Below are 13,731 nucleotides of genomic sequence, written 5' to 3'. Positions count from 1 at the left end.
GTGTGCATGTGTGTGCCGAAATGGACAATAATTCAGGCGCATTGACAATAACAAAGCCATTAGCCGTACGTTGAGGCGGTTCAGGCGTGACTAATTGGATCCGTCACGTGAAATCCAATAACAGCCGATATCACCTTTGAGCTGCAGTGAGAGATGGCGATACAGACCCCGGCGTTGATGTTGTACGAACACGTGTGAGAACACAGACTGTACTGTCTACTCCATCGACGCAGCATGCACCACTCAGACAGACAGGGCAGCGTCAGCCTGGATCCATGGTCCTAATGTGGACCTTCTAAACCTTGGAACAGCGGGGTTACAGCAGGGCATACAGGCAAGGTGACGATGGATGTAGACATGTTCAACGACTCTGCGGAGGCGTTCTCCACCAACGGCACGGCCACCCCCGACCCCAACGCCACGGAGGCCCCCTGGGACGACGCCACCCTCCTGGGGCTCCAGATCTCCCTCTCGGCCGCCCTGGCGCTCCTCACCCTGGCCACCGTCCTCTCTAACGCCTTCGTCGTCGCCACCATCTTCCTCACCCGGAAGCTCCACACGCCCGCCAACTTCCTGATCGGCTCTCTGGCGCTGACAGACCTGCTGGTGTCCATCCTGGTCATGCCCATCAGCATCGTCTACACGGTGAGCAAGACGTGGTCGCTGGGGCAGATCGTCTGCGACATCTGGCTCTCGTCCGACATCACCTTCTGCACCGCCTCCATCCTCCACCTGTGCGTCATCGCGCTGGACCGCTACTGGGCCATCACGGACGCCCTGGAGTACTCCAAGCGGCGCACCACGAGGCGGGCGGCGCTGATGATCGCCGTGGTCTGGGTGATCTCCATCTCCATCTCCATGCCTCCGCTCTTCTGGAGGCAGGCCAAGGCCCACGAGGAGCTGACGGAGTGCATGGTGAACACGGACCAGATCTCCTACACCCTGTACTCCACCTTCGGGGCGTTCTACGTCCCCACGGTCCTCCTCGTCATCCTCTACGGGCGGATCTACGTGGCTGCCCGCTCGCGCATCTTCAAAACGCCGGCGTCCTGCGGCAAACGCTTCACCACGGCCCAGCTCATCCAGACCTCCGCCGGCTCCTCCCTCTGCTCCATAAACTCCGCCTCCAACCAGGAAGGGCACCTGCACGGCGGCGGGGGAGGGGGGGGCGGTGTTAACGGCGGGGGCAGCACCGGAGGAGGAGGGTCTCCTCTCTTCATGAACAGTGTGAAGGTCAAGCTGGCCGACAACCTGCTGGAGAGGAAGAGGCTGTGCGCGGCGCGGGAGAAGAAGGCCACCAAGACGCTGGGCATCATCCTGGGGGCCTTCATCGTGTGCTGGCTGCCCTTCTTCGTGGGCACCCTGGTGCTGGCCATCTGTAAGGAGTGCTGGTTCCACCCGGTGCTGTTCGACGTCTTCACCTGGCTGGGGTACCTCAACTCCCTCATCAACCCTGTGATCTACACCGTCTTCAACGACGAGTTCAAGCAGGCCTTCCACAAACTCATCAAGTTCAAGAGATGCTATTGACAGAGGGGGGAGGGGACACGGAGCTGCCGTCCCGTGGACACCGGTGGAGGCTGGCGGAGGGAGAAAAAAAAATCGGAGGACGGGGTTGTTGTGATGCATGGAACGGAATGAGGAACGTTGTGTTTGATACCGTTCCTCGTTCTGTTCCATGCATTACAATGAGCCCCGTCCTCCGATTTCTACCTCCACCAGCCTCCCCTGATCTGTACACACACATGGGGAATATGAATAGGCACGTCTACAGGACTTCTTTCCTTTCTTTCCGCCATTTTTAGAAAATATGGAAATTCTCATAGGGCCAAATTATAGAAACACGCTGTTCTGTGGCATCTGTTCCTGTGGTAAACCAACAAACCATGCTCATTGTATTTTGGTACATTAGAACTTCATCCAACTATCAGAGGATCAGTTCGATGGCCCTTTCAGATAGACTGTATTCCCTTCATATAGACTTATGCATGTGTTTCTTAATTCAAAAATACAAACAGAAACCTCCAAGAGGACTACTGAGCTGACCTTACAACGGAGGGTCTTCAGGCTCACCGAGGCCAGATGGACAGACATACTGAGGACAGATGGACAGACATACTGAGGACAGATGGACAGACATACTGAGGACAGATGGACAGACATACTGAGGCCAGATGGACAGACATACTGAGGACAGATGGACAGACATACTGAGGACAGATGGACAGACATACCGAGGCCAGATGGACAGACATACTGAGGACAGATGGACAGACATACTGAGGACAGATGGACAGACATACTGAGGCCAGATGGACAGACATACTGAGGCCAGATGGACAGACATACCGAGGCCAGATGGACAGACATACCGAGGCCAGATGGACAGACATACCGAGGCCAGATGGACAGACATACCGAGGCCAGATGAAGGAGTTTATTGTTTTCATGGACTGGTCATTTGTATGGAATATAAACAGGAGGACACTAAGATGTGGATTGTAAACATTGACTTGTGGTGGTAAGACATGCCATGCTGTCACAGATATGTAACACACCAAGGCCCATATCCATTACATGTCTGTGGTACAGTAAAGTATATAGAGAAATATAAAGATTCAGTCAAACTGTGATTCTGAGTGTGTTTGTGTGTGTGTGTGTGTGTGAGCGTGTGTGTGTGTGTGTGTGTGTGTGTGTGTGTGTGTGTGTGTGTTTGTCTGGAAGTGTGGAAGTGTGGAAAGGTTGTGACATTATTTGGGACATGGGAGATTGCAGTAGAACATGAACATAATGTGTACTCCATCATCAATGAGGGTGACTTAAAGATGGCGTTAACCTTCACATTGAAACTTAAACTGAGTGATATCCTCCACAAAATCAACAAATACATATTTCCAAAATGACAGTATATTCATAACAAAACATCTATATTGACATTTTTTTCACCATAATTTAGGGTTTAATGGCAAACAACTGCAACCTATGTCTCTTAGACGTCCTCCTGACCTCCTGACCTCCAGACCCCCGGTTTGTGTTGCAGTGTGTATCACATCATGTGACCTGTCATGGCCGCTGATTGACTACGTTGTCAGGATGTCATTGTGTCATGCTAAAAGGGAAACCAGGTTCTGGTAATGAAATCCCGTAGCTAGTTAAGCTAAGCTAAGATAAGATAAGATCAGATAAACTAAGCTAAGCTAAGCTAAGCTAAGATAAGCTAAGCTAAGGGGGCAGGCTGTCAAACAGGCTTTAGGTGGTCAGAAGTGGAGAACTGACAACTAAAAACAATAATAAGAACATAAGTTAATGTAGCAGCAGGAATTATTGTTAGCAGCAGAGCTAACTGTCAGTGGTCAGTGTACAGAGATGTTTGGATGATTCAACCCTGACACCCAGAGACAGACATGTTAGAGGAGGGAGGGAGGGAGGGAGGGAGGGAGGGAGGGAGGGAGGGAGGGAAGACTGACAGTCCTGTGTACGCGGGGCATCTTTGAGACTGACAGAACGGTCGTCGTACTCCAGGGGAGGGGAGGGGAGGGGAGGCTGGTGGAGGTAGAGATCGAAGGACCGACCGTTGGAATGCATGGAACGGAATGAGGAATGGTATCAATCAATCAATCAATCAATCAATCAATCGATCAATCAATCAATATTTATATAGCGCCTTTCATACAAAATTGCAATCCAGTAAACAGTAAAATTGAAAATACATAAGTGCAGAACATACAAGCATACATACATACATACATACATACATACATACATACATATATACATACATACATACATACATACATACATAGAGAATAGAATAGAAATAATAATGGATTAAGAGGGTAAATAAAAAGAAAACAAAAATAGAGCTGCAAATGGAAAGCTGAGCTAAAAAGGTGAGTCTTGAGGTTTCAAACAGTGTGTTGGACGTGCTCTGCTCTCTCTCTCTCTCTCTCTCTCTCTCTCTCTCTCTCTCTCTCTCCCTTTGTCCCCCCCCCCCTCACTCTCTCTGTCTCTCTGTCTCTCTCTCTCTCCCTCTCCCTCTCTCTCTCCCTCTCCCTCTCCCTGTCCCTCTCCCTCTCCCTCTCTCTCTCCCTCTCCCTCTCCCTCTCTCTCTCCCTCTCCCTGTCCCTCTCCCTCTCCCTCTCCCTCTCCCTGTCCCTCTCCCTCTCTCTGAATATCAAGCCTACTTGTAGTCAGTGTTGACAGCGGGTATTTCTCTGTTATAAGGACTGTTTGACTCAGACTGGACGAAGGGAGATGATGAGACGGTTTGACAAGAATATTGAGTTCTAGAACTACATTTTCTACAGCTGCTGTCTTTAAATGAGATTTTTTACAAAGCCATTACAAAATCCTGATGTTTACTATGAATTTGACTGAAACTCCAGGTCCTATCTTTAGCATCTGACCATATCTCCACCTTCCCTGAACCCTCTAGATCCCATTAAACCTGTAATGCCGTGGCCCGGTTCACCCCGGCCCGTTCAGAGCTCCTACGGTACGCTCCGTAATGGGCTGCATGCTCTGCCATGCTGTATCAGCTCTCACGCATCTCAACATGTCAGCTTTGCTTTTAACTTCCTGGACGAAGCCTGTCTGTATCTGTCTCTCCGGGAGGAGGACAGGGAACTAAAACCCATTATGAAAAAGCGCCCTGGTTGTGGTTCTCAAGAGTATAAGAGACAGGCTCCGGTTTAAGGGGTCCATTGGTTATCACAATGGCTTCTAAACCTGTCGAAAATCCTAATTAGTAATAGTGCTTAAAGAAGCACTTCTCCCATCCCCCAGGCAAACACACAGGGAGATAAACCAGCCTCACACTGGTGTCAGGAGGAAGAGGAAGAAGAGGAAGCATGAATTATGCAACCACTCCAAATAGAGTGCACTATATGACTGGCACGCACACATGCACACACACACACACATGCTCACACACACACACACACGCACACACACACACACACACACACACACACACACACACATGCTCACACACACATGCTCACACACACACACACACACACACACACATGCTCACACACACACACACACATGCTCACACACACACACACACACACACACACACACACACACACACACACACACACACACACATGCTCACACACACACACACATGCACAGACACACACACACACACACACACACACATGCACAGACACACACACACACACACACACACACACACACATGCACAGACACACACACACATGCACAGACACACACACACACACACACACACACACACACACACACACACACACACACACACACCACTTCACGCTGGCTTGAAATACACTGATTCAGACACCTGCTTTCCATGTAGAAACGCACATACGTACATGGACACACACATACATAAAACACTGAATAAACCACATGAATATGTTATGATTCATACCTCTTCAAAGACATTCCATCAATTGTTCCTTAACACAAACCGTCACAGTGTATGAGACCCTGTGGCAGTATGGGAAACAGAGAAAGCACAGAATAGAGGCTCTTCTGCCACAACAAAAGAGTTGATTGCAATATGGTGTTCAAAATGACAAATGACAACAGCCCTGCTTCAAATAATAATTACCGATTCATCCCTCGTCAGAGAGATAATGGATGTGGATAATGATCATAATAGGACATTTCCAGAAAGCTTCCAAGCTTAAGTAGTACTTCATTTCTCCCCACAACCCAGCCGCAAAGCCGCGAGATATTAACAATTGCAAAATCAATGTTTGCAGGTCAATCTGCTGCGCATGAATGAACAAAATGTGTTAAAAAGAACAACTTTGACGGTCTAGGAGAGGAGTGCCTGGATTAAAAGAGATAAAGTACTATTTCAGCTACAAAGCTTTAGAGAAACTGACCCCAGGTCTGCACAAACAAATCATCCTGTCCATCTTATCTTTCCCACCATGCCAACGATGACCTATAACCCCCATTACACAACTAAAACACTTATTTGAAGGATAACTCTGAAATGCACCTTAGACTAGATCAACATTCAAATCAGATGCACTCAAAAATCATACCTATTGTGCAAGATTCAAACACCTATGAATAAGCAATGCTCACTCTTTGTTCTCGGGGCGACTTTGTGCTTTCCATTCTCAGAGTGTGTGTACAGTAACGGCCCGTGGACTGTTCAGCGTGTTCACAGCGTCATGTGTTATGCATGAAGCGGGAGGAACAGGATTGCATAAAAGGAATGTGTTTAAAACATGTATGAGTTTGAAGCCTTCAGACACATTCGCCTGCACCCTGCCACAGGTTATGATGTCGGTTTGCATCTCCGTTTCTTTTGAAAGTGTCTGTTTGTATTGCAGCATCTCTGGTTTGACACAGACACACACGCACGCAGACTAGAATAATGGTTAGAGTGGCTTTCTTTACATCAAATTTGATATCGAAGCAGAAACAAACATAGGGATCCCAAAACACATTTCGCAATAATAATGATAAAAATAGAATGGTGGAGCTTTCATGCGTCCTTTATGTGATTCTAATGATGCCAGTCGACGGTGGAGTGGCAAGGACACGAGGTTCCTATCAGAAATATGTGAGTTGTGTGTGTGTGTGTGTGTGTGTGTGTGTGTGTGTGTGTGTGTGTGTGTGTGTGTGTGTGTGTGTGTGTGTAGAGTGTGTATGTTTGTGTGCGTGTGTGCGCGTGCGTGCATGTGTGTGTGTGTGTGTGTGTGTGTGTGTGTGTGTGTGTGAAGGTTCAGTCCAGCTGAGATGTGTGTCTCCCTAAGCAGAAACAAACGGGACCCCTAATAATAACAAAACAAAAATAGAATGGTGGAGATCTCTCTCTCTCTCTCTGTCTCTCTCTCTCTCTCTCTCTGTGTCTCTCTGTGTCTCTCTCTCTCTACCCATGTATCTCTCTTTCGCTCTCTCTCTTTCTTTCTCTCCAAGTCTCTCTCTCCTCCCCTCCCCTCCCACCCCCACCCCCACCCCCCCCCCCACCCCTCCCTCCCCCCTGTCTATCTCTTCTCCGGCAGCCTGCAGGGCCCAGTCTAGGCCATCTGTATGCATGCAGCAGTGTGTTGGCTGGAGAGAGCCCGGCTCCACGCCTGTCTTATCAGGGACATGAAGGCCTCACGCTGGGATCGCCGGGAGGCCGAGACCAGAGGACGTATCGGAGGAGAACACTCTGAGCAACACCACAGTAATGTCCCTGTAATTAGTCGAGCTTTAACTCCACTGCCCTGGATACTCCTTATGATGGATTGTTCCAGATTGTTCTGCGGAGAGCAAAGGTTAAAAAACAATGCCTCCGGCTCAACGAGATATGCCGATTGTGTTTGGTGTGGCTTGGTGAGGACTGTGGAATACACAGAGTGATGTGTTTGCCTCGATACTGGTTGATGTCTGTGTGTCTCCACAGGGGATATCGACTGGAAGTTTTATTCAGCGTCTTTATGAGACTGAGGTGCAGTTGCATCTAAATGAAGGAGAAGCCACTAAATGTATTTCCTGCTTGTCGCCCGAACGCTGGTTTGAAGTGTTTGTTTCATCGTGTATCGTGTTGAGGAATTATCGATTAGAGCGTAGTTTTGGCATGGAAAGACCAAAGAGTCTCGGTGTCACTTAATACTAACGGTGTTCCTTAATTGGGTATTTGATAGGGTATTTGTGCTTTCTCTTTCCACAGCTGCTGGGTCTTCAGCCACATAGAGCCAGACTTTTGGGACTTCAGCCCAGATCAATGTCTGTGGAACTTTTCGGGTCCATCTGATTCTGTACCCACCTAGTAAACCCATTATCCTTTGATATCGGTTCCTGAGACGCAGATCTGTATTTGTCATTGGGATCCTGATGGCAACTCTTGAGAGCTTTGAAAGCTTTTCATCTCTCTTTCTCTCTTTCCCATCTCTCTTTCTCTCATTTCTCCTCCCCTTCCCAGGGACTATGATGCAAGTGATTGAGGTTTAATCTTCTCTACTTTACACAGCTGGGGAAAGGCATTATAATGGAGACTGTATACAGTCTATGAATTATGCATTGGTTGAATGGAAAAGGAGAGAGAGATAGAGAGAGAGAGAGAGAGAGAGAGAGAAACAGGAGGGGAGAGAGAGAGAGAGAGAGAGAGAGGGGAGAGGGGGGGAGGGAGAAAGAGCGAGAGAGGATGTGGGAAACGAGGTGGTGGAGGAAGAGAGAGAAAGATACAAAAGGTAATGTTAAATGTCTGAAGTTCCCACCGCCGGCTCCATGTCAAGACTGTCTGAGCCCAGGCAGGTTGTTAGCATGGCCTGGCTCTCTCCTCCGCCAGGCCAAAGGCCAGCAGGACACAGTCTGCCTCACAAGACACCCTAACTGCCTCCACAAGGACTCAGCATCCAGCAGGGGAGGCTGGTGGAGGTAGACATCGGAGGACGGGCTCATTGTAATCCATGGATCAGAATAAAGGAATGGTATCCTCATTCCATTCCGATGAGCCCCTCCTCCGATTTCTACTTCCACCAGCCTCCCCTGGATTACACTGTACATACGGCCACGTCTGATGTAGTCTACCTCCACCAGCCTCCTCTGATGTAGTCCCCCCGACTCCCCAACACCTCTTCTTAAGTGATCTGTAAATGACGCTCATCCATCCCTCTTCCCCCCGGGGCACTTCCTCTGTCACCCCCTGCTCACCCCCGGGGGGGGTGGTGAACTCTGGCAGATGAACTCTGGCTCAAATCCAGCTGAACTCGAAGGTAATTCATGGACCGCCTCATGTTTCATTAATGCATGAATTAAAGCTGTGAATTATTTAGTTCAATCAAATGTGCAGCCTTGAGGTCAGGCTCGCCATAACAGACATGCAATCCCACTCAACCGCCAGGCTCTATCCAGTGGATGTAGGTGTGAGTGATTGTCGTTATTTTGTGGAATACAATTCCTGTGGATAAAGTGTATTCATCACAGCTGTATTCCTTCCTAAACTCTTGCCCTCTCCCTTCAGAGCGTTTCTTTCTCTAGTTTTGAAGGCGCCTCGTAGGGAAAAGAAATACGAATCCTCTCATCCTCTATTGGAATCTCCTCAACAAAAGACAAACAATGAAATGAGTCATATTCACATTCAAAAGTTGCGAGAGTCTATGAGGTCTGGCTTATGGAAAAACAACAACTTTATATTACGAATCTCAAAGCCAATTCCCTCCGTGCCCAGTCAACGTTCCCCTGCCTCTTCTGCAGAGTGCCCAGAACTTCTCTGCTTTTATACACGTCTTATCTGACTCTGTTGCATAACATCAGCCTTGGCCATGCTTCTGATATGCAGTCATATTCTGTGACTGTTTCATAATTCGACTCATTAAAACCGCGGAAAGTTAAAAAGCCGAAAATGACGAAATAAACTGAATCCGAGCCCATTTTTGGGTTCTGCGCTCGAGTTTCACACGGTGGTGGCCTTACGCAACAGCAGTGATATCCTGGATACACCCAGGATGAGGAGAGGGATGAGTTTCACACGGTTGTGGGCTTATGCAACAGCAGTGATATCCTGGATACACCCAGGATGAGGAGAGGGATGAGTGATGGAAGCTGATTGGAGGAGCAGGGGCAGAGAGTGAGCGACTCAAAGCCTGCTGGGTAGGCCCTGCGGAGTGAGACCGCATTTCCCATAATCCTCTTGACCCTCTGGCGCCCGGGCTGCTGAATACTGCATGGCTCCAGCTGTTTCTGTGATCTTCTTCTAGGGTATAGTCAGGTCAGGGGAGGCTGGTGGAGGTAGAAATCGGAGGACGGGCTCATTGTAATGCATGGAATGGAATGAGGAATGGTATCAAACCTGTGTGTTCTACCTCCACCGGCCTCTGTTCCATTCCATGCATTACAATGCTTCCACCAGCCTCCACTGACTCAGGTTTCAATCACAATGTGAATGGCTTCAGCGGAGATGCTGTCATTTGGATGTAAATGACTCTGGTAAACGACTCTGGTATTGAAGACCAGAATATTCCCATTTCAGATTGGTTCACTGTGTTTATCATTTTATCAACAAGAACCCCAGTATTATTCCCAAGGCTGAAATTGGATTCGTGTTTTCGAAACATGAGTCACGTTAATAACTGCTCAGTCATACTGCAGTCGTTTTCCACCTTCTGATCTCGTTCATTTCTTTCATCTAGTTTTGAAGTTTTAACACATGCTGCTGTCTACAAACGCTGTAAAAACACTCACAAACAAACGATTAAAATCTTGATTTCTGTCTGCATGGAGCATTGATCTCTGTGACTGAGCCTACTTGCTTTGGAGAGCCACGTCTTTGCCCTGCGGTGTAGAGACAGCACTGCAGACAGGAACAGTGGATCAGAACCTCTATCCGAACACAGCCATACCTGAAGGGGGTCTGGAATCCTCCACATTCCCCCCATGCAGGCTAGACTCAGCCCGAACCCGTTTCCGAGCTGTTGAAGCCAGGCTGTTGAATCCAAAAAGTATTCTCTTGATTATACAACCACGGGCAAGACACAATGCTTTGGTAATTTTCATAATTGCTGTGTTGACGCTGGAAGACTAACTGCGGGACTAATTAAAAGAGAAAAGCAATGAAGTGTTTGGCTTACCACACGCCTTTAAAGAACGCCCATGAGCGGTTTTGTGTTTTTAACTGCCAATGGCTTTCTCTCAATATATCAGTCCATATCTGGCAAGCAACATCCTTTATGAGAAAGAACATCTGAATGCCATTAGGAGAACTGAGGCGAGACCGACAGATTTTCACAGTGATAATTAAAGTTTTAGGAGAGGAAACTAGGAGAGGAAAGTATCTTTCCTCGTTACAGATGTGCAGCTCCAGTATAGTATACAGCATGCTGTCATTATAAATAATAATCAATAAACAAAATGCTTTAATGTGTTTGTTATTGTCAGATTCATCCTTCTAGTCCAGTCCTCTGCTCCCATCCTCTTCTAAAGTCTTCTAAAGTTCCCATCGATCGGAAAACACTTTGAACAAACCTTTGCAGGGGCGGCTGGCAGTGGCGGCTGGCAATTCTCCAGACAGAGAGGCAACGTTCCTCCTCCAGCAGTTTACTGTGTTTATAGGTCAAGACCACCTATCTCTGCTTTGACTCGCAAGAGGAGCGTCTCTTATCTGGAAAGGCTGGCCTTTCCTACGACCCATCTCTCTGACTGCAGCAAGCTGGACTGCCCAGATTAGCCAAGACAGGGGGCTCACTCTCTAGTCTGGACAGACACACCAGCCGGGAGGGCCTGAGAGAGGGAAGAGAGAAAGGGACGGACAGGAGAGGGCGAATTAGAAGGTGGGAGGAAACAGAGAATCCAGAGATAGAGAGAACGAGAAACCAAACACACACACACACACACAGACAGACAAACACACACACACACACACACACACACACACAGACAGACAAACACACACACACACACACACACACACACACACAGACAGACAAACACACACACACACACACACACAGACAGACAAACACACACACACACACACACAGGCAGACAAACACACACACACACACACACACACAGACAGACAAACACACACACACACACACACAGACAGACAAACACACAGCCGTCTGTGACAAGTGAGAATAGACACTGAAACACCCTGAAAGCGAAGTCTCCTTCGACGCCCTGAAGACAGGAGGAGGGGCATCTTCACATCCTCTGGCCGAAGGCTTAGAAAGGATAGACCTCTCTGTCATCCCTCAGACAGCTTTCATCCCCCTCTCTTCCTCTCCTTCCTTAGGAATGGAGAGAGTGCAGTCGTAGAATGATAGACTGGCTTGACCCCCACAACACACACACACACACACACACACACACACACACACACACACACACACACACACACACACACACACTCACACACAGGGATTCAGGCATTTCTGACAGGCAGCTCCAACAGCGTGATTTGAAGCCTGTTTCATCCTAGCTGATAAGTGAGTGATCCCTTCCCTCCCTCCCCCCTCCTCCCCCCCTCCCTCCAAGAGAGAACTTGACCCTCTGAAACCTGAAACCTTCTGAACCTCTAGCAGGTGGAGGAAAGGCATTCATGCTGAGTTCTTAGATCCTGAAACCTGTGGATACTAGGATGGTTTTTCTCAGCTGATTATTATTGAGAGATGCTCTGCCCAAGGCATTTCGTTGTGTTGTGTCCTTGTATTCAATGTAATGACAAATAAACGGAACTTGAACTTGGAGAGTAATCAATGCTCGGACCAGGGGCCATTGGCAGTCACAATGCTAGAAGAAGGATTTTTTTTTTTTACTTGTAGAATTCTGCAGTTTGTGACGTACAGACGTTCATAACATATTGAGAAAGGGCCAGGCCTTTACACCAGGAAAACAGCACTAGCAATTACCATACAGCACAATGTGCGTGTGATACACTGCAGGCCTGTAGCTGGGTTATAAATGGACTGTAAAATGTTTCTGCTGTTGATGCGTATGAAACATACCATAAATAAATCCCCTCCGGGCGCTGTTGGGAAAGGCTATGATCAACCAAGGAGACAGCGAAGCGTGTGGCTGAACCATGGAAGTCGTACTGCAGCATGTTAGATAGAAGATGATGTCAGGCCAGAGAGCTCCGGTGACAAGGAACGTCAATGTCAAACGCTCTCAGCTCTCGTTCTGGTTCAAGCCTTTTTCTTTGAAAGCAAACAAATCGTTCTGAAACAGACAAATGTAATGTTCTACTAGACGCTGTTGTTCTCTCCTCTCCTCTCCTCTCCTCTCCTCTCCTCTCCTCTCCTCTCCTCTCCACTCCTCACCCCTCCTCTCCTCTCTGCTGCTGCAGTAGGCCTGTAGACTCCCCTCCCCTCCCCTCCTCTCCTCTCTGCTGCAGTAGGCCTATATACTCCCCTCTCCTCTCCCCTCCCCTCTCCTCTCCTCTCCTCTCCTCTCCTCTCCTCTCCTCTCCTCTCCTCTCCTCTCCTCTCCTCTCCTCTCCTCTCTGCTGCAGTAGGCCTATAGACTCCCCTCTCCTCTTCCCTCCCCTCCCCTCTCCTCTCCTCTCTGCTGCAGTAGGCCTATAGACTCCCCTCTCCTCTCCTCTCCTCCCCTCCCCTCTCCTCTCCTCTCTGCTGCAGTAGGCCTATAGACTCCCCTCTCCCCTCCCCTCCCCTCCCCTCCCCTCCCCTCTCCCCTCCTCTCCTCTCTGCTGCAGCAACTGGACAAACTTTGTATTCCTGTCATGTGACAGCAAGACTCTGGTCCCTGGGGACTTCAGACCGATTTGTCCTTGAAATAACAATGACATTCAAGCAAAGACCTCTTCTGGTGAGGATTCCGGACTCCGCTGTGTGTGTGTCTCCGCTGATGGAGCCTAGCAGTTCCTTTCTTTTCATTTCCTATATGTTATTGATTGAAACCATCCAGGTCTTTGAGCCTCTCCTAATTGTCAACTTCGTTAGGGGCCACAGAGTCTAATTGTTCATTTTCTCTCTCAGCATTTTCTAATTACTTTCCTCTCTTTTCTGTGACTGACGAGTGGAAGATATGAGTCACTGTGTCTCTCTGAGCCTCACGGTGCTTCAAGGTCTCAGATATATGAGGCATATGACTTCTATATCTCCATTGATGTCAGAGAGAATGGCTGCAGACCGCCTACGGTAGACCGGTTATGAATGTTAAACCCGTTGGTGTGTGACCAGCCGCTATGATTGGTGGGAATGATCCCTGAGGGACCATAACATGGAGTAAAGGGACAGTTCACCCAAATGATTAAATCACATATTTGGTTCC

At 48.4% G+C, this 13,731-nt stretch overlaps 1 protein-coding gene across 1 annotated transcript; it reads left to right on the top strand.

The window, feature by feature from the left end:
* Positions 1–345: 345 nt before the first annotated feature.
* On the top strand, positions 346–1,530 carry htr1d (5-hydroxytryptamine (serotonin) receptor 1D, G protein-coupled; the record flags this gene model as incomplete). The annotated part of the gene is made up of 1 exon (XM_083683439.1): positions 346–1,530. One exon carries the CDS (start codon positions 346–348, stop codon positions 1,528–1,530), a length of 1,185 nt encoding a protein of 394 aa, XP_083539565.1.
* Between the last annotated feature and the right edge of the window lie 12,201 nt (positions 1,531–13,731).

The sequence above is a fragment of the Argentina silus genome (genome assembly GCF_951799395.1).
Source record: "Argentina silus genome assembly, chromosome: 13".
In the NCBI taxonomy this organism is placed as follows: domain Eukaryota; kingdom Metazoa; phylum Chordata; class Actinopteri; order Argentiniformes; family Argentinidae; genus Argentina; species Argentina silus.
Note: the sequence above shows the minus strand (reverse complement) of the source record. Positions and strands in the feature narration are given on the sequence as shown.